Genomic DNA, 20,764 nt, shown 5'->3' with positions numbered 1-20,764 from the left:
ATACATGGGGTCTTTTTAGGACACGCGATATGATTAGAAGTGGCCGATGGAAAATAGGAAGTATATTCCCAGGAATTATTCGTCATTTCTACTGATTTGTATATTTATGTATGTATATAATATTCCTATTTCATGTCCTGTAAGCGTGGTGTCTGGTCATTTGTATATTTGGCTATATTGTCTTTAGGGAGGTGCTATGTGAGGTTTCTTTTCATGCATCAGTGCCGTGACGATCAACAGATTATTTTTTGGGCCACTTGGTGGCAGCAGAAAACTTATATGACAACTCTGACTTAGTTCATAGAAGCATAGAAATTACCCAGTTTTTAATCCCAATGACGTCACAGCCACGGGTTTGAGATTAGCGCCCCCCGAGTGACTGGGATACACACCCACAGCCACACACACTTAAGTCTCTCTGTGAATGAATGTTCAGTGTTTTTCCACATATGTCCATACATTTCCTGGGAGATTTAACCAACCCGGCATGTGTAATGTGATTTCTGCACGTGTGGGTCGGATTCTCCTAACTGTTATCATGCCTTGGCCCCGGGTCAGCCCGGTGACGAGAGAGAACGAGGGCTAATCTCCCAAACTACAGCACGAGAAAAACTCAGCACGTGTAGATGTTTTTCACGCAGGCCCGACAAACGTGAGAGTGCAGTAAGGGGGAACCTGACCAGTAAAGTTGCTAACCATTCGTCCAAAACAGGGATCTCAAAGACGATGAAACACTCCTCAGCCGGAATTACGTAAAACCGAAAGCAAAGACTCAGCTCCTGGATTCGTCTGAAGCTGCATGAGCTTGATCGGCCTACAGCCTACTGTACAAAACAGGGGAGCTGGTGGACCCCAAAGATTCTTCTCAATGTTGACAGAGCCCGAGAAACAAGACCAAAACCAACAATGACCAGTGTCCCGCAGTGAATTGTACGGACAGATGTTGCCTGCAGTAATAGTACCTGTGTACCCGCTATACTCAATACTTCAGTGCCAGAGTTCGACCATCGAAAAAAAAAATCGAATTCCACGTCGACGGGCCACACTGCTGCGTTCCATCACGTTCCTCCATTGCCAGGGGGACTGTGATTTGTTTCAAGGCAATCCCACAAAGACTGACCTGTGGCCCTAAAAACTCGCTGGTGTCACAAATCACAGCTAAAGAAATAGTCCCATGCTTAAAAAGAAAACAAAACGCTTTTCTTTACTTCTCAGTAAGAACGACGTGGCTTGGGGGCGGAGGGCCACGCACTGGGTGGGCCATTTAAAAAATATTGATGGATCTGGGATTTGTTTCACATAAAAATAAAAATAAAGTAAAATATTGCCAGCCATATTCTTAAATAGTCTGCCCACACCGTGATGACCTTTAAAACCTTTGTTTATTTAGTTGTTCGCCAGATTCTGGCCAGATGCCACTTGGCTGTTCTCGTGACTGACACCCGGTTCCATGAGTTAACACTCCCCTTAAGCGTCTCTCCCTCCAATCAAAAAACACAACTAACACAGAGACCGGTGAACCGGTTCGCGAGAGAGCAGGAGTGCATCACACAGTCATACCCATCCTCTTGTCGAACTGGGACAAAGCCCTCTGTGTGGATGACGCACTGGCCCGAGGGCAGCGCCGCAGACTGCTGCAGCTTCTGCGTCTCGATCCTCTCGGAAATGTCCTGCAGCAGGCGGAGCTCCCCAAAGTTCCCCGCCACGGCCTCCGGTGACCTCAGGCTGCCCCTGCCCTGATGGCCCTGGGCCGCTGCCTGGGACATCTCCATCTCCAGGTTGCTTTTGTTCTCCAGATACATGGTGGGACCGCTGGAGGGCACAAAGGAGGAGAGCTTTGTTACAGTAGATATCGGAATTATAGTCTTTTTTTTCTTTTTGAACCACTTGAGGGCAGTGAAAACAAACTTTATATTGACATATTATCACCTGTTAAGTTGACAGTGGCTCACATGTTAGTAAGTTAATTACACCTCCAGATATGGAGCAACGTCGTCGTCATCATTCATGTGTCGTCGTGTTTTCCATCCAGCCAAGAGAAAGGAAATCCAACATTTACTCGTCTTTTATCTCCGTTTTGGTCTCCACACACTCCCGGGGGACACACTGCATCTGACTCTTTAGCTTCTTGATATGTTCACTGGGCTTTTTTTTGCTCACTGTGTCTATTGACGTAGAGCAGGAAGCGCACACAAGTGAGAACAGCTTCCTGCTGCTGATGCTGCTAACACCGTGACAACGGGCCACAGACTCAACAGAGTCCAGAGGATTGACTGTAGCAGCTTTGGAGTAAAAGCAGTGACCTCTTTCCCCTTTTTTAACTCAGCTCATTAAAAAAAAAAAGTTATCTGCTTTACCTACACCACAGATGATGTTGGTTTTTTTGTGTGGCTTTTTTTTTTATCAGTTTCACGTCAACAGTGTTTCAGCCGTGCAAGTTTTACGAGCCTCAACACAAACCTTGGGATGAGTTATTGGGAAGAAGTCGACCGCTTTTGCAGCGCTAACATTCCCCTCTGCTGTACGCTGTAGGCCGACCATTTCTTAAGTTCCGATCCGGCCCGCACCATAGAGTCTTAACTGCTCTCGTCAGTTGCCATACGAACCATATACTGTACGTGTGAATCAAAACCCTTGTCGTGCCAACGTCATACAGAGGGGAGTCGACAGGCTGTTATGAAAGCCGGGTGATTGTCGGCGCATGCATAGCACGGCAGGAGGTCAGGGGACGAGGTCAGCCACCTTGAACACGTGGTCCACGTCCGCACAAAGGAATGCGTGAATCCAATGGGATTATTGCTCGCATGAAAGGCAACAGGAACTCACGTGCGACATGGGAGCTCTCCGCAAGAATGAGTCTTTGAGCAGGTCGCAGTACAGTGCTGTCAAGAAACTTATCCTTCAGACAATTTGCGGGGCAAAGGCACACCTCTCCCATCGCGGTTACACATTCGTACTGGTAGAGACAGAAACAACATTGTCCAACGATGCGCAGTTAATTCTGACATCCATGTGGGCCTCTCTAAGCATGGGAGATAACATCAGAGGGCTGACTGGTGTCACTCCGTTTGGTTATGCCTCACATAACATCCTTGTCAAATGCTCTGCGATTGGCTTCGTTCCAGGGAAGAATGGTCCTTTTAATAGGACGTCCTGCCCGCGGGATGCTCTTGACGACAAACACCAACTGCTTTCTTAATTTCTCCACCCTCCGTTGACAGCAATTCGAAAAGGTCTCTCGACAAATGCGTTAAGATCAACGACCGGAATCTCAGTCTTTTACGACTGCACGTCTGTAAAAGGAGGATTATCTGTGGCAGGTCTTTGGCCATTTGTCTTTCCAGTCTTTCAATTTTCAGCCTCTCAGACATTATTAGTGATATCGAGATACAGTTTCTCATGCATTCAACAGATATCCATTGGCATACCAGTGGAATTAAGCGGAGTTTTACAAAGCTACTCGCGTACTGTATGGGTTAGGGCTTAGGGTTCGGGCACACGCTCAATTGTGTAACAGAGCGTTCTACTGTAAACCCGCCCCACACAGAGTGCAGAGGGAACTGGGGCAAACGTCAGGTGTTAACTTAGAAATAAAATGAAAACTTTGTTTTTTCTTGTGTGTGAAACACATGAGACAAATGAAAGTCAGCAGACTCACCTTGACGATAGCTGTTCTATATCACGATGATGATGATGATGATGATGATGAGGATGATGAAGAAGCCAGGACAAAATGATAACGTTTGTGATGTTAAATAATGAGCATCACTATGGGAGGGGGGGAAAAAAATCCCTGACGCGTGCCACAGATGCCGGGGCTGTTTTCTCTCACACTCTCTCTCTGTCGTCTAGGTTTCTTCTGCACAGTGATGTGGCTGAAGTCCAGAGAGGCTGAGGTGTTTCCCTTCTCCTCTCCCGCGCGTCCCAGCCAAGGAGGGAGATGGTCCTGAGCGCTCGGGGTTCTGGAGGAGCTCAAGAGGTGGGGGTGAGGCACCGGGAGGGAGTGGCACAACTCTCCACAACAAGCAGCTTAACAGAAAAAGCGTTCCCATTCATTCAGTCACTCGCTCTCTCGCACTCTTTTTTTTTTTTTTTTCACAACCAAACTCCCTTCATCATCCTCCGCAGCATTTGAAACCAGAGGCTGATGTGTTAAAGATGTCGTCACCTGCTTCTTACAGCATTTGTGACCCTGCAAAGACGGAAATAGTGATTACTTGTAACGTAGTTATATTTGCTATACATAACTTTATCATTTAAATATATAACATTTCAGGAATATTCTTTTCAATGACATTGTGTTGGGTTTTTTTGCGATTTTGACATTGACGTTGATGTGTTTCCTGAACCCTGTCAGATATACACCACTGAGCCTAACTCACTATAAAAGGGTGAGTCAACTTCAACAGATTTAAGGTGTTAAAAGGTCAGGCAGGTCAGACACAGAGAGACCTCAACGAAAACTTGACCCACTAGGCTGCGTTCAAAAAAAGAAAAGAAGAAGAAGAAAGCACTATTAAGCTGTGGTCATTGGTGTTCGTATCTTTTCTCTGGGTGGTTGTCATTTATCCATCTCACCAGGTAAACACATCCACAACACATGGGGGTTAGAAAACATTTTTTCCTTCTTTTTTTTCCGAGGAACTATTAATATCTCTGGAGTTTTCAGTCCACACGAATGCGTACGTGATTTTTTAAATTTTTTTACTATAGCTGCTGGTGCATTCATTTTGCCATTTTTTTTAAATGGGTGTAAAAAAAAAAAAAAAAAACACACCTCGAAATGATTTAGTGCAAAGTCGAAGTGGGGGATGCGTCAGTGTGTCTGTGGGCCGGGGGATTTGGTGGGCAGTTAAAGCCAGACTTAGTAATGAGATCAGAAGCTCAGAGAGAACGTTAAAAAAAAAACTTTGTGAAAACTGCCTAACTGACGGCCCCAAAAAAATGAACTGTCTGGTCCCAGGAGTGACGGTCCCATGTGATGAAAGGCCTCGAATGATACGTAATATGCATAGAAAGTTAATGATTACACAAAAGGCCGAAAAGCATTTATACGAGAGTTTTCCTGACAATGATTTTCTTCTGTTTATGCGTCAGCACGCCTTTTTCTTTTCGGAAAATTGAGCCATACACAACTGTTCACTGTTACATTGAAGAAAAATATAAATAAATAAAATACAATTCAAGAATTTGGGGGTTGTGCTGTTGGGTGCCACAACAAAAATCAGGAAGTGTATCTTGAATTCAATTCATCTGACCAAAAAACCCCCCACCACAGAGCAGATTAGGACTTTAACATTCCGCCATCCATGGGCCAAAAGCCAGTGAGCCCGACTAACAGGACTTAGGTCATTAGAAACTCCCACCACTAAGCCCCCCCCCCCCATGAAAATGATCTGTCCGGTGAACAAAAAATATATTTTCCTATTAACGCTCTTTCCCAAAGTGATCTCTGCAGCTGAGGGGGAGAGCGGCGCTTGCCTCTGTTATTCTCAGAATCCGCAGCAGACAATGTTTCCCATTGAGCGGCTCCAGTCACCTGGTCCGGACTCGCTGCTGCCTGTGACACCAGAAGATGAAAGCTGCACAGAGGAAGATGTCCAGGGGGGCTGACAGCACACTGGTCTTGTGGGCCGACGGGAGATGCAGCAGGACGAGCGGAGCCGTCACATGTGGAAAAGAACAGAGGGGAGCGTGAGCCTTGGGGACGGGCCGTTTCATTGAGTGGGCTCCTCACCGCTGAATATCGTCACTTTCAAACACTGACTGTTCATTCCCACAACGTCATGAGTCGTCCTCGGACACTTTTGCGTCTCCCCCGGTGATGCGGGGAGCTTCTCCGCAGCCGAAGTTCAGCTCTCGCTCTTTGCAGCCGTGGAGGAGTTTCTCTGCACAGCGCAACTCCTTTTTTTCCGATCGTCCTCAAGACTTGTGCCATTCGTCCTGCGAGACCATTTACTGTTTCCAGAGCGACGTCCTTGCCACCCTGGGTCACCCAGCACAAACCACGACGACAGCTCTGAAGACCCAGACCCATAAAAAGAGAATCATCAGCTGCACCCTTCTTCAGTCCTACACAACAATTTAGCTTCTTTCAGCACATAACTTGGCCGTTTTCTGTGTGCAGTTTGCATGTTCTCCTCACGTATGTGGGGGCTGTCTCCGGGTTCTCCGGCTTCCTCCTGCAAAGACATGAAGATTAGGGTTAGGTTAACTGGAGACTCTGTATGTTGGCCCTGCGATACTTTGGAGCTCTGTCCAGCGCACATGTCAGATGGGATTGGACCCAAGTGGTATAGATAACACTGGATTATTTCCAATAACTTCATTTATGCATCCGCCAAACTTGGCATCTCCATTAAACACACAGGGGATGTAATGTAATACAAACCTGTTAAACGGGTATAAAACAAGCCACGAAACAGTCATATCCATCAAATGTGAAACAAATATAGTAACAGAAAAGGGTAGGACGGCCATTCTCTTACTCCCAGTCTTTGCTCTGGTCACAGTGGTCTGTATCCGAAAGGGCTTCGTAGGCCAAACCGGTGGGACGCACAGCTTCCCGGGTGTGTTCAGCAGGACGACAGGCTGTGCGGTGCACATACGGCTGAGGTGATTTCAGGTACAGCTGGGTTTTTTAACCTCACCTCCATCATAAACCGCTCAGCCTCGACCTTGCCACCAAGACAGCTCTGACCTTTAGAGGCATTAACACAGGACCTTTTGAGGGGGGGGGGGGGGGGGTCCTGTGGTGTTTGCACATGGATTTTTTAGGTCCTGTGGGTTTTGTGGCTGGGGGCCCTCCCGTCGATCTAGATCTGGGTTCTTCCCGTATCCTACATGCTTGATCGACTCCAGAATGATAGTTTCAGAGTTCACTGGCTGGAATCCAAAACTGGCTGGGGAGGCTGCAGTCACATGATCAGTGTCTCAGCCTGTCTCGGCCCCAGAGACCTCTCAGGACGGTGATCCCATAAAGAATCTAAAGGTGTCCTAACGGGATGTTAAGTGGGTTCAGGGATGGACGTTAAAAAAAAAAGGTTAAAGTTCATGTAGAAGGGATCAGATTTAACATTAACATAACATTAAATGCACATCATGCGGATTTGAATAAGTAGGTTCTACAAGTTTGATATATCAATGCGTACATACATGGATCATACAGATGCATAAATGTACACAAAATGTACTGAAATACTGTCATTTTTAGTGTGAGCCTTCCCTCTGCCCTTTACCGCAGTAGTAGAGCTATTACAAATGACTGGATAAAGCGCTCTAATATATTTCGTTCAGTAAGCAGCAGGCCCTGAGGTTGTCATTGTTAGTCTGAGGATGTGAAAGCAGAATTAAACAAAAGGTCAAGTAAAGCTGTTAAACTTGTCTGAAGAGGAGTCTCGGGCCACTGCGTTCAGATCACGCGGCTCGAGCGGACGCTGCCTCGGCTCAGGATGGTCTAGCCGAGGAAGCAGACGGACAGACAGACAGACAGACAGACAGACAGAGAGAGAGAGAGACAGAGAGAGAGAGACAGGCAGGCAGCGAGGGAAGGCAGCTCCGTGGGTCTGCAGCAGCATGTGACTGCATGTGGGACGTGGACAAACGCATGATGATCCAGGTTAAGCAACTTTAAAAAAAAAAAAAAAAAGGCCTTTCACTCAGCTCTCTATTCATGTTGAATCCAGTTTCATCTGCACTGTAAATTAGTGGTGTAACTACTGGCTGAGGACTGAGAGGGCCCGCCTGTGCTTTGAGAGAGATGAGTGATGAAATGGTCCGTGTAAAGCACAGGATGTGGATCCATCGTCAGGAACTTTACTGTATTTGTAACAACTGACATCTGTGCAAAACCAGAAGGCCCATGCAGGTTTACCTGTTAGGCACCAGTGGGTTGGGGTGACTGTCGGACTGGGACTGGATGGATCAGTCATGTGAAGGATCAAAGTATGCATAACTGTGGCCAGAGTCTTGAGGACTGGTGAACCATGTGTAACCAGTATTAATTCCTGGAAAGCCTGAGTGATCCTTGTGTGATTGCTCAGCCACAACAGTGCTCTGGGCTGAATACCAACGTCAGCATGCTATCTCACAATGGCACCGCTAACATACATCTTAGACGAGCACGTTACAATAAAACAAAGAACACCTATAAGTCTGATGGAAGTTTTGAGGTGTTGAGACGTATAGATTATTTGACCTGATGGGGGTGCCAGGAGAAAAGTCAGAGGATCGGCAAAGTGTTTGAAAACTAACTTCTGGTGAAGGTGCAACATTTGATGGCAATCTGTCTAACATTATATTGCCGGGATGAGGTTAACGTCACCTTGGTCGAAATCTGTCCATTGAAAAGGAAAAAAATCGTCACTTTTACCAGGTTTTAAGAAAGATTCTGATCTGTGGCGTTCCAGCGGAACTTTGAATATTGTTGAAGAGTTGTTACCGGTTGTTAATAGTTTATGAATGATATCCTTGAATAAAAGTCCACATTTTAAATAGAATATCTAATTTATACGTGTACACGCACTCACACGCCAACACATTATCCAAATGTGTACAACCACCTCACGATCCCAACTTTGTGTAATGGGTATTACCTCGGTTGAATACAAAGAAGCTGAAGCAGACAACAGATTATTTGACGGAGGGTAGTCAGGAGGGAGTCCTCAGTGTACTGGAGGGTTTAAGATTAAAATGACTACTAGTTACACCTGCTTCTAGAAAATTATTTCTGCAAATATATTGTAGATTATATATCAGAATTGAAATCAAAATTACTAATGTACTTTTTGGGGGGGGGGGGGGGGGTTCTCACAGGCAGGGCGATTTGGTCTATATCACGGGAGCATTCTGCTACTGCATGCCGATTGGTTAGTTAAGGGTTCACGACTGATTGGCCCAGCCAGGACGCTGGCGCTCTGAATCTGAAGAAAAGGGAAACGGGTTGGAATGAGCATCTGAAAGGAAGAACCAGGAGGATCCTCATATGGAACAGCCAAATGGAGATGTAGTAGCTTAAAACCACGGCCTCAGGACAAAATGTCGAATGCCGTTTAGAGGCTTGTAAAGACAAAGAGGTGATGGAAAAGGTGCAAATCTAATCTAATGGAAGTATATATGCTGTTTCTAAAACATAAATTTAAAAAAAGGTAGATTTGTTTATTTTTTTATGTTTTGGGGCCACATCTCCATTGGCTCCCACTCATTCTGGACTACCTTGCAGGCAGCGCCTACACAATCCTCTTAGGCAGTAAGAGTTAAAGTTCAACCTATTTTAGAAAGGATTTGAGATTAGTTAAAGAATATACAAACATGCCAGAGCAGAGGGATGACGCACGTGTCTTTTTATGAGCTATAACAGACCACAATCTTTTCCCAGCTTTACAGCTCTGTAAGAGCCTCAAGATACACATAACAAGTTTCATAAGGCTAGTTACTTTACCCCCTCCCCTCCCTGTCTCTGGACCGTGTTGAAAAGCACCTGACTCCCACCAGCATAATGTTCTTTGTGGTTATTACTGGAAAAGCACTAAGTCGACAAAGAATGCTAATGATTTTTAAGCCAAATCAATCCTTCATAAAGCAGGTGGTTTTTTTTCATCTTCTTCATATTGTCATGCCTTTGAACTACACAGAACCATGTGTGAATTTACAGGGTGGAGTGGACGTAGACGGCACGCACGCACACACACACGAGGGCATTTACTACAGTCAGAGATGAGGAATGTGTAGTGGAGTCTGAGCACGAGTGAGTGAAGGTCTCAAGACCCCTTGATTCTCATCACCTTTTCTTTTTTCTTTCTTTCTTCAGCAGTCGCTCCAGACACTTGTGCACCGCTGACAGCAGCACGTTGCAGGGGTGATTATGGGAGATTTCTTTAATTCTGCAAAGCCACAGGGTTAACAGCGATGTGCAGTATCAAGGTAACACGCCACCGTTGTCCATCCCACAATACAAGGGATTCTTGGAGAAATAAAGAAAAAATATACATTAATTAATTATTTTTTCAGACCCCCCTTCCCCCAGAACAAATCTAGTTCAGTGAGCTCAGCCTTTTACCCATACCCAGGTGCAATTTACACAATAGCCTTAATCCAGTCTACAATTTCTATGATCCAGTTTTTAAGATTTGTCATTTTGAAATTATTACATACACTCCTTGTCAATTTCTGTTATTTTAGATCTTGCTGTGTGTTTAGCTGGCATACATAAAATATTAAATTAAATACGCACGCACTAAATATATCATTATTTCAACAAAACCATCACAAAGGTTGTCGTCTTTTTTTCCTTCATATTTATCAACAGAAATTTATTAACATTTAATACGCAGGAATGAGACCTTCTGTGGATACATGGCACAATCAAATCATATACATTCTTTCAGGAGACAGTGCACAAACATGATGGGGGGGGGGGGGGGTAAATACAGGAATCTTAAAATGACCCTTCGGTGGGCTCCAACTGACGTGAGCCGAGTGAGAAACGTGAGAAAAGTTGTTTTTCTTTTTTTTTTTTAACAAAGAAACATGGCTTTTACCATGAAACAAAAAGAAATACTACCATTTTTAATCGTACATTAATTTCTATATACAAACTGGGGACAAGGTAATTCACACAAACCAGAGGGAGAAATATACCACAGTGGCAGGCTGGAGCCTTTTTTTCTTTACTGTGTAACTGTAATAATATACATCATTTTCATGTAACAACAATCACATGTGCAGTCGTTCACCCCCAAATTATTTAAAAGAAACTAAATCAGAGCAAACCCGTGTTTGTTCCTATCTTAGCTTATAGTGCTTTTAAAGCTCATTGCACATTTTCTCCTCCAACAGATGTTTGTGTCTAAGTAAAATGCCTACATGAATGTGTGTATTAATAACTGAGATCAACGCAGTCTCTGTGTCGCAGCTCCTCCTCCACTCGCCCTTCTGTAAAGGTCAGAGTTCAGTGTCCTGTTAGGTAGTCCTGGGTGGAGTCGGAGGCGAAGGAGTCGGCGTCCTCGTTGTCAGAGTCCTCGCTGCTGTCGTCAGCGGCGGGCTCCCCGGAGAGGGCGATGCGGGCGTAGTCGTCCGTGTCGATGGACTTGCAGAAGTGGATCGCGTATTTCAGCTTCTCCTCCAGGACCTGTTTGCACGAGTACCTGGGCAGCTTGAGCAGGAAGAAGCACGTGTAGGACTCTGGCAGGAAGTGGTCGGGAGGGTTGTACTTATCCAGGACCTAGAGACGGCAAAGAGGTAATAAGATTTACTGTAGGTTCATATTAGTGTCCAGTGACTAGACAACAAACAACTTCAAATTTAAAGCAACAGTCAATACAATCATTCTCTGTCACAAACATCGATACAGCTCTCGTGTGTACAGTAAATATGAAGCTACAGTCAGCAGTGGGTTAGTAAGCTTTCATAAAGACAAGATGTCAAAAATAGTCTTGATTTTCATGTTTTTCACAGGTGATCAGTAACATGTGGAAGACACAATGGCTGAATGAATGGGGCGCATTCGCTGTGAGCAGCAGGTCCCCGAAATCAACTCTTGCGTGTCATTCCCTACACTCCCAACTGTTTCCTGTCTCTCCTTCACTGGGACTCAAATCAAATAAACACAAAAAGGCCCCCCAAAAAAGACAAGCAGAAGTAAATTATTCTCAATTGCAGACATTCCCCCCACATGTGCGTGACTTGTCTGTTAGTCACAAACTTACACACCTAACTCTAAAGAACACACTGTGTAGGTGCCCTGTGTCTTTCCATTCAAAGAAGGCAAACAAGCACATTTCTGAAAATGTCAAACTGGTACTTGAAGTTGTTGTGTTTTTCCCCCCTCCGCCTAACCTGCACAACAAAGTCGCGCCCACGGAAGTCGGCGATGGTGCGAGGCAGACGCGTGCGTCCCCAGACGAATCTGAGGAAGAGTGACCTCTCCGTGTTGGAGAAGGACTCCATCACTTCCCAGAACCACTGGATGAGCGACGACGTCGGCTCCACCCCCTTGTAGGTGGCCACTGACTTCAGCAGGTGGAGAGGGATGTCTGGGCTCCCACACACCTGAGGGGGAACAAGAAAGAGAACAAGAACAATCAGCCCCTGGAGTGAGAACACACAACTTTACACAAAGTGCAACTGCCCTCACTCACCATAGTTTCCAGCTCATAACCAGTGAAAAGAGACAGCAGGGGAACAGGAACCACTCGGGCCATGCCCTCACGCACTGCAGACACCTGCTCGTCGAACTCGTGGAGCCTGCAAAGACAAGAAAAAGAGGCAGGAGGTTTAACCCTCACACGAACAGTAGAGAATGTACCTTTTCTTCATTCTTTTTCTGAATTTTTTTTCTTTCACCTGTAGTTAATTGCCAGGCGCACGTATTCTGCGCGGTTCTCCAGGGTGATGTGGGAGTACTTGGAGCTGAGCTGGATATCCTGGCCGCTGGCGTTGGGCACGGTAAAGGGCAGGGTCATGGCCTCGAACTCCTCGGCCGTGGCCTCGTTGTCCCGGATGAACATCAGGCCGGGAATGAAATCCTTATCGACCTATCAATTCAGAGTTCCAACAACATTTCCCATTGCAAATTTTTCAGACCATATTTGGGTACAAATAGCTAGATGTTTATTAAGTACATTTAATTATATAAAAAGTTTTTTTATATAATATGACGTGTATATATAATTATGTAAATAAATATTTTTTTTATCCAACTGTTAACATTAATAATAATAAATTTCATTTATAGAGCACTTTTCATTGCTAAAAGCAATTACATTCTGACTGTCTGCAGAAACCGTGACTTTCTGTGAAGAAAGTGCAACATAATAGCAGATTGATATTGAAATATTGATACTTCCAATTCCAAGGGTACTGATTCTCATACTAAAACGTTTATTTTTAAACTTTTTTATATTTGAGGTAAATGTCTATTTTATCATCAACAGGGGAAACAACAGAACAAAGAAACTACATTCCACCAGGATATTCAAAATAATTTCAATAGGAACCACTTATCCTTCCGCCTGTCACAGTCATGTGAACTGCGGCTCTGTAGATACAGTAGTGGAAGTGGCAGGTACAGAGAGTGTGTCGCCATGGCGACGTTTATCACGAACCGTGGGAAAATTATTCACCAGACTAGAGAGAGTGAGAAGGATGGTTATTTTTCTAAAATCTTTGGATTCAAGTCCGTTTTGACAAATATTTTTTGTATCATTGAGCTGATAATGTATGATAGATTCAGCTCTATGCGTGTGTGTGTGTGTGCGTGTGCGTGTGCGTGTGCGTGTGTGTGTGTGTGTGTGTGTGTGTGTGTGCAGGAGAGCACACTCATGCCCACAACACAGCTCCTGTGAGCTCCTCACGATTACACTCTTGCTACAGTCTTGTGCTCCCATCCAACCTTTCTGATATCTTTAGGGCAAAACCACAAGACAAGAGAAGCTTTGTGGCCCCTCATTCTTATTATTTGTGCCCCCGCCACCCCCACATTTTCTGAAAGACGATTTGAGAGCTCATGATCACAGCGTGAGGGCAGTTTGTGGGTAATGACGAAGGCAGATTATATATTTGCCTGCGTCTTTGAAGGCCAGGTACAGTGCAAGTTTCCAGACATGTTCCACGCTGTAGTATTCTGTACCACTTAGAGAGCAGGGAGATAATGGGCTTATGGTTTAATCTGCAGAGGAATGTGTAGGTCCTAATGCAGCTTGTAAGGGCTTGAAATTTTATACAATATCTGACATAAAGAGGGGCTTTCCTCTGTGAAGCTGGGGAGACAATCAGAGTTTCTGTGGAGGTAATGGGTACAGTATGTAGAAATTATGTATGACAGTAAGCTGCTCATCATTAAACAATGAGTCTCAGCCAAAAAGATTTTTTTTGTATTCATATCCTAAAACACACTGTTTCATATGAGTTTTTGAAGTATGATTAAGCAATCTGATAGATGCCACATGTGCATGACATTGTCATTCACAACAATTTCACCAAAGAGTAAAAAGAATTTCACACTGGCGCTTCACGTCCCAGTTAGAATTCAATGGAACAGAAGTTTTATTCAAGTGGGTTTTCTAAAAGTCTGACACTAAGGGCGGTATTAGAAGTATTTCCCAGACATTTTCCTCTAAGTTCATTCAGCATTCTGCAGGGTCAAGTTTTGCCTGGTATATAGCCCAGATAATCACCATGGTAACGATGGTCATGGTTATGACCTTTTTGTGCTCTCACATGTTTTGCTGGATTTTTCTCTGTGTCAAAAGGAACCGAATGAAGGTGAAAATGCTCCAAGTGTACAAACTCATCGACGCACTGGCACCAGAGCTGACAAAAATAATCGGTGTGAATGTGCCGGAAGATAATATGAATTCTTGTAAACATTCAGTGGGAAAATATCTTTGTAAGAGTCGGTTTTTGCATGAGCTCCACAGTTTGAAATGTTAAATTATGCTTCCAAGTGATCGATCCTCATCCGCACACACACACACACACACACACACACACACACACACACACACACACACACACACACACACACACACACACACACACACACACACACACACACACACACACACACACACACACACACACACACACACACACACACACACACACACACACACACACACACACACACACACACACACTGAGGAGCAGGGCTGAATTCGTACCTCACTGAGGTCAGCAATGGTCAGGTTCATGCCTGCCAACTGTTTCCAAACGGGCTCCGCCAGATTCAGACTGAGGGGGCTTCCGGTCCGGATTGCAATACCCAGGAGCACTCCTGCAGACACAACAAGGCACAGCACATTACCCACAGAAATATCTAGATTAAATGAAGCATGTACCACAATTCAGACCGGGCATTTTATCAATGAAAATGTACAAGAAGCTTTTGTGAGTTTTAAAATAAAAACAACAACATATTTTCTAGTTTTTGTTTATCTAGAACATAACATCTGAGGAGACCTGACTGGGGAGATTGACTGGATTATACCTAGGAAGCGGAACATGCTCATGAGCAGAGGGGATTTAGCGGCGGGGTTGAGCAGGAAACAATCCCTGTTGGCACCGGACTCGTCGCGGCCGTTGGGAGTGACGATGAGCAGCGGCGTCAGGGCATTCTGCAGCTCCTCGCACATTTCTGCGATGGACTCGCTGTAGCCGCCGCCGCAATCGTCCACGGACTCACCTGAGAAAAAAAAAGAAAAAAGTGTAATTTCTTGTTTGGTTGATTTTTGCATCATTTTAAAAGAAAACGCCATTCCAGAGATATTTGGCGAACGTGGATACCTACCCACAAATTTGACCTTCCAGACACGATGAGGCAGCAGCAGGCTGTCGGGGCTGAACGAACTCATTTTGGCACACATCTGACCAAACACAGACTTTGTTCCGTCGGGACCTGCCAGACCCCCTTTGCTACGGGAACGCTTTACCTGCAAGTGGAGGGGGAAAAACAGAAGAAAGATGAGAATTAGATTTGTTTCTGTTATGTGTTTAATAACTTCCTGCTGGATAGAGTACTGATGGGCATGAAATCCTGGATATGACAGCTTGTTGCACCGTGGCTTCGACCAGAGGGAGGGTAGGCAGACTCGATCCAAGACTATGTGGAGTAAAGCCCCACAGAGCACGAGCACAGATCTCGCTCAAAGGAAAATCGCCTTATGAAAGAGAGCTCATGTAATGCCTGTCTGGAACATGGAGCAGCCTCACAGTGAGCGTGAGGGGGAGGAGGCGGAGGAGACAGAACGATAAGAAAGTTAGACTTCACTGTGAGACAGATTATGAAAAGGCAAATGTACAGTACTTGTATTCTGTTGAGCTCCACCACAGGTCCGTGCTGTCTGTCCCTCACCATGGTGGCTTGCACTACCTTCCTGAAAGCTGCTTCCTGTTCATAGACAAAAAAAAAGAAAAATCCCACCAGATAAATAATATATATATTTCAGTCGTTATCAAATTTATGACATTTATTTTGGCTGTCTGAATTTCCAGGACCCCCACCTTGCCCTGGGAGATGAGGATGCCCCTGAGCGTGTCAAAGCCCACACAGGGTCCTTGTCCTGTCTGCCCAAGTCGACCCTCCAGGTCAAACATGGGTATACACGGGCAGAACAGCTCGGAAATGTGATGCAGGAGGAGAAGCCGGTTCCTCAGTGCCATGATAGGGATCTCTTGGAGGTGGTTGTATTCCATGGGAACCTTTAACGAAGCACAGAGACAGTCAGAGACTGACAGACATTTGAAAAGTCTGCAAAGCTTTACTGCCATCTCCTGGAAGCTGTGATTTCTGTGCAAAGGTCAAGTTCACGGTGTAGTTACCTGCGCAGGCAGTTTCCCAGCATTAGTGGGTTTGCTTGTGGACCAGGCGAGCGTGTGGGCAGAACCGCAGGCCACCCTGTTGATTTTCTTGCCCTGCAGCGCAGCCACCAGCCGTGGCCTCTGGATGGCATTGGTGGTTCCGTCTCCAAGTTGGCCCTCGTCGTTGTCCCCCCATGTATACACTTCTCCTGTGCCAAACACAACAGCACAGCTCAACCCAACTGAGCGGAACTGGTTGGCCTCATTGATAGAACATGACGAAGAGGTGATTAACAACAATAATCAACACTTCCTACCATCCTCTGTGCAGCACACACAGTGCAGTGACCCCGTGGCTATGGCGATGACCTTCTTCCCTTGGAGCCCCTGGACCTGTCTGGGCCGGCGAACATGGTCGTCAGAGCCGTGGCCCAGTCGATGATAGTCTCCTTTCCCCCTTGGAATGACACACACACACACACACACACACACACAATTGAGTCCAATCTCCTGTGTGACATTTGTGATTTTTTTTTTAAAAGGCCATGACAGATTCATGTGTCATCCTGTACATACCAGGTGTAAACGGCCCCCGACTTGGTAAGAGCCACAGAAAACTGAGAGCCACACTCCACTTTGACCACACCGAGGCCAGTGAGAGAGTCAATCTGAAGACAGAAAATATACAATAAAAAAATATTAATTCATCACTTGATGCACATGACCCCTTAACATCAGTGCAATCTGATCATCCCTAAAAAAAAAAAGAATCAAACCCATCTTGTCCCATTAAAACAGAATGAGACTAATCTGAGAGTTGAAATGTGAAAATTTAAGTGTTTGTGATGATCATGACAGAAAATGATAATAAGAAATTATATGCATAAGTACATCATGAAGCCTAAAATGAATTAAACCTGGTTAAACACTCTTGCTATTCTCAGTAATGACAATAGGTCTTCAAAGTCTGACAATCATAAAAACAGTGTGGAAGAATGAAATGGCCTCACAACTACCTAGTGTTACCACTCATTAAATCAAGGTCGTATTTTAATGCACAACTCTATTTTGAACAATTTACTTTGGAATGGTCATGTTGTTTTTTGTTCTTAGTTTGGATGTAGTCGACTGACCAAACAGACCCGTGGAGACGCTGTAATTATCCATCTTGAGAGGGGCAGGCAGGAAAGTTATTACTCTTTGGTCCGCTCCAGACTAGCTGTTTCCCCCACCTTTCACTTGTAATGCAAAGCTAAGCTTACAATCTCCTACCTGTAGTTTCATGATTAATCCTAAGAGGTACAGAGCCTCTCATACAGGCAACAAATTAAATAAGAATAGTCCCCAAAAGGTGGAACTAATCCTTTAATCCTTTAAAGTTTTTACACTAACAATACCTGATCTTACAAGCAACATGTAAACTAATTCAAAGCACAATGGTCTTTTGCTAAGCTCATAGCTTCCAACACACTCCAGACTCTTACTGTATAGAATAACAAGAGAAAGACAACACAGGTGTGAATGATGCCTTTGCTGACCTCCGGTAAACACGGCTGTTTAATTTCCTTTACCTTCATGGGGATTTTACAGCCGTCGCTGCCTCCTCGGCCCAATTTGCCGTAGTCCCCATCTCCCCAAGACCAGACCATGTCATCATCAGTTAGACACAGTGTCTGGGCGTCCCCGCTGCCGCAGGCTACATCGATGACCCTGTGACCCTGCAGCGCATCCACCTGGATAAACAACACAGACACAGACATCCGCCTTAGCTCACTGTAATTGCTTGGGGAACCCTTGTGAGAGTGAGTCAGAGTTGAACACTGTGATTCCTGTTTGCTGAAGCGCATCAGATTTACGTCAATTACTTTTTTCATTGTCAGCGCAACACTATGTTGGTTTGTGTGACAAAGTGAGGAAAGCGTCGACTGACCAGCTTCGGTTTGAGCTGGTCCTCGCTGTCTCCGTGGCCCAGTCGTCCATAGCGACCCTTGCCCCAGGTGAAGAGCTCCCCGCTGGCAGTGATGCAGGCACTGTGAGCTCCTCCGGCCGCGATGTCCACCACTTCAACTCCCCTCAGGGACTCAATTACACGAGGACGGTCGCAGGGACTAAAGTCAAGAGGACTCACAGTTACTAAAAAAGCACTGTCTTTCAAGTGGTCTTGATTCCTAGTTGTTACGGTGACATGGGTTTTGTATTGTTGTGAGTGTTATGAGCTGAATATTAAAAAGGTGCAAAGTGATGAAAGGCATTCGGTGTTGACCTTCTGTTCCCATGGCCGAGTTTTCCATCCTCGGCCTCTCCCCACGAGTAGACCTCTCCCTCGGAGGACAGTGCCAGGCAGTGCTTCCCTCCAGAGTTCACCGCCACCTTCCTGATGAAGACGTGTTGGATGGACTCCAGTAAAGTGGGGGTGGACACAGACTCCGTGCCGCCTATACCCAGTCTGCCCCCTGCTCCATACCCTGTTGCATACAGCTGAGGATCAAGAAAAAATGCATTAGAATGAAATCGCATACATTTACAGACAATGAGGAGTCTGCAGTCAGTGTTTGATACCTTTCCATCAGCGGTGACAGCAAACAGTGTCTGCTCCCCTCCAATAAGCTGCACCGGCCTCAGTGTGGCGAGGGCTTCAGTAGGCGTGGGCACTTTGACCTTCGCCCCCTCTATGCCCCCCAGCTGCCCCCTGTGGTTGTGGCCCCAGCCGTAGATGGTGCCACTCCCCCCAGCAGAGAGGGTCCAGTCATCCGGTCGTCGGTTCATCCACTGCACGAGCTGCTCGTCGTGCTCGCGCTTGAACAAGTCGTGACTCTCGTGGAGGCTGTTCATGCTCTCATGATCGGCCATGAGCTCGCAGACTTTCTTCGTGACCTTGGTAAGGAGATGAACGATGGAGGAAAAGGGGATTAAAAACATTTTCAGATCAAAGCGCGATGGAAGATAAGCAAAGCCTGGCACACCCACCTCATCCAGGAAGGGTCTCGGTAGTGATGTTCTCTTGTCCAGAGCCACGGCCACTCGAGAGGCAGTGCAGTACCTGCGGAACCAAGCCCACTTGTGGGTCTCAGCGCAGCAGGGTAAGGTGTCGAGCTCAAGGTCACAGGCAAGAGCAACCAAGACCTAGACAAAATGTTAAAATTAGCTTCTCAAGAGAAAACAGCATTTATTAATGGAAGTCAATCCACTACATTCTCAACATATGATGTCACTGGGTGTAAGAGGACAAAACTATTACCTTGAAAAATGGACTATGAAGCAGCTGCTTCCCTCCCCTGACCACTGGGTCCTCGTACTCATACTGCCTCTGCAGAGCCTCTGGTAGACCCTTCACCAGAGCAGCCAGTGCACTGCCAGTGAAAGTCTGAAAGATAATGTTATCATTACTAAAATTATTGACACCATTTTACTAATAAGGGACCTGAGGTTTTTATCATGTGCATTATTATTAGGAAAAAGGAAAATACATTAGGCAAATTAGGAAACAGTAATACATCGAACCCTCGCCAAACAGGAAAATAAAAGTGATGAACACAAAACTGATCTGCTTCCGAGTACTTGACACTCAGTTACATACAACAACAACAACAACAACAACAACAACAACAACAACAACAGATTCAAATGCCTCAGCATAACTACCAAACACAATGATCTGGTTATCACATCAAAAAAAATCAAATCATCAAACATAAGGATGCATCAGTTTTTTGTGACACATAAACTCAACAGTCATTTTATAAAACTGAATAGTACAAATGGTACCAAATAATATAAAAGGAACCCTATCAGCCATGCTCCAAATTGGATAATCGCAGTAACTCAGCTGATATATTAGCATCTTCAAGTCCGTACTCACCATGGAGCGAGCCTCGCCTTCACCGTCTCCTAGCAGCCGGTTTATGTTGATGGACTGACCGTACTCCGTGGTCAGGAGCTTCCGTAGTCTCTGCAGAGCCCACATTCTGTGTCCAGCAGCTGAAGAAAACATGAAAAACAAAGTTATTATACACTCCCTTTCTAACATACTGTAAATGCAGCAACAACACAAATTCTGCCTTTATTTGGACTGGTGAAGCTTAATCATTGTGAACCAAGACAACTAAACTGTACCTAGAGCACTAAGCTGGGCACAAGCAGCCAGGGAAGCGGCAAGGCGAGGCACGATGCTCCTGTTGGAGGCAAAGCTCAGCCTGAAGTCCAGGAGACATGTGACCAAGTCCATGGACGGACAGGACAAGATACAGCGATCAGACAGCAAGTCTTTGGGACCTGAGAAAAGACATGAACAACAATTCAGTGTTATAAGCCTAGACTGTGTGTGTGTGTGTGTGTGTGTGTGTGTGTGTGTGTGTGTGTGTGTGTGTGTGTGTGTGTGTGTGTGTGTGTGTGTGTGTGTGTGTGTGTGTGTGTGTGTGTGTGTGTGTGCACCAGTGAGGTTGTGCTGTTATACAGTGGGAAGAAGTAG

The 20,764-nt window shown here is 45.4% G+C and overlaps 2 protein-coding genes across 5 annotated transcripts in view; both read right to left on the bottom strand.

Annotated features, from left to right (window-relative positions):
• Positions 1–3,854, bottom strand: part of oca2 (oculocutaneous albinism II) — a 39,481-nt gene extending 35,627 nt beyond the window's left edge. The window contains exons 1-2 of the mRNA XM_035648816.2: positions 3,659–3,854; positions 1,561–1,812 (exon numbers count right to left, since the gene is read on the bottom strand). Of these exons, the coding sequence (XP_035504709.1) occupies positions 1,561–1,802 (242 nt within the window). The 5' untranslated portion in view covers positions 1,803–1,812; positions 3,659–3,854. The remainder of the gene's footprint in view (positions 1–1,560; positions 1,813–3,658) is intronic.
• A 6,421-nt stretch (positions 3,855–10,275) lies between these two features.
• Positions 10,276–20,764, bottom strand: part of herc2 (HECT and RLD domain containing E3 ubiquitin protein ligase 2) — a 41,591-nt gene continuing 31,102 nt past the window's right edge. For 3 of the 4 annotated variants that reach the window (XM_047336618.1, XM_035648310.2, XM_047336619.1), the window contains exons 72-91: positions 20,410–20,568; positions 20,156–20,274; positions 19,535–19,660; positions 19,264–19,419; positions 18,856–19,170; positions 18,560–18,774; positions 18,227–18,404; positions 17,868–18,029; positions 16,873–16,964; positions 16,614–16,753; positions 16,318–16,505; positions 16,000–16,197; positions 15,803–15,886; positions 15,287–15,428; positions 14,987–15,181; positions 14,661–14,773; positions 12,343–12,533; positions 12,138–12,243; positions 11,836–12,048; positions 10,276–11,221 (exon numbers count right to left, since the gene is read on the bottom strand). In XM_047336618.1, the coding sequence (XP_047192574.1) occupies positions 10,949–11,221; positions 11,836–12,048; positions 12,138–12,243; positions 12,343–12,533; positions 14,661–14,773; positions 14,987–15,181; positions 15,287–15,428; positions 15,803–15,886; positions 16,000–16,197; positions 16,318–16,505; positions 16,614–16,753; positions 16,873–16,964; positions 17,868–18,029; positions 18,227–18,404; positions 18,560–18,774; positions 18,856–19,170; positions 19,264–19,419; positions 19,535–19,660; positions 20,156–20,274; positions 20,410–20,568 (3,365 nt within the window). In that variant the 3' untranslated portion in view covers positions 10,276–10,948. The remainder of the gene's footprint in view (positions 11,222–11,835; positions 12,049–12,137; positions 12,244–12,342; positions 12,534–14,660; positions 14,774–14,986; positions 15,182–15,286; positions 15,429–15,802; positions 15,887–15,999; positions 16,198–16,317; positions 16,506–16,613; positions 16,754–16,872; positions 16,965–17,867; positions 18,030–18,226; positions 18,405–18,559; positions 18,775–18,855; positions 19,171–19,263; positions 19,420–19,534; positions 19,661–20,155; positions 20,275–20,409; positions 20,569–20,764) is intronic. The other variant, XM_047336617.1, reaches the window with a different exon arrangement.

This window comes from Scophthalmus maximus, chromosome 13 (assembly GCF_022379125.1).
Source record: "Scophthalmus maximus strain ysfricsl-2021 chromosome 13, ASM2237912v1, whole genome shotgun sequence".
Lineage (NCBI taxonomy): Eukaryota > Metazoa > Chordata > Actinopteri > Pleuronectiformes > Scophthalmidae > Scophthalmus > Scophthalmus maximus.
Note: the sequence above shows the minus strand (reverse complement) of the source record. Positions and strands in the feature narration are given on the sequence as shown.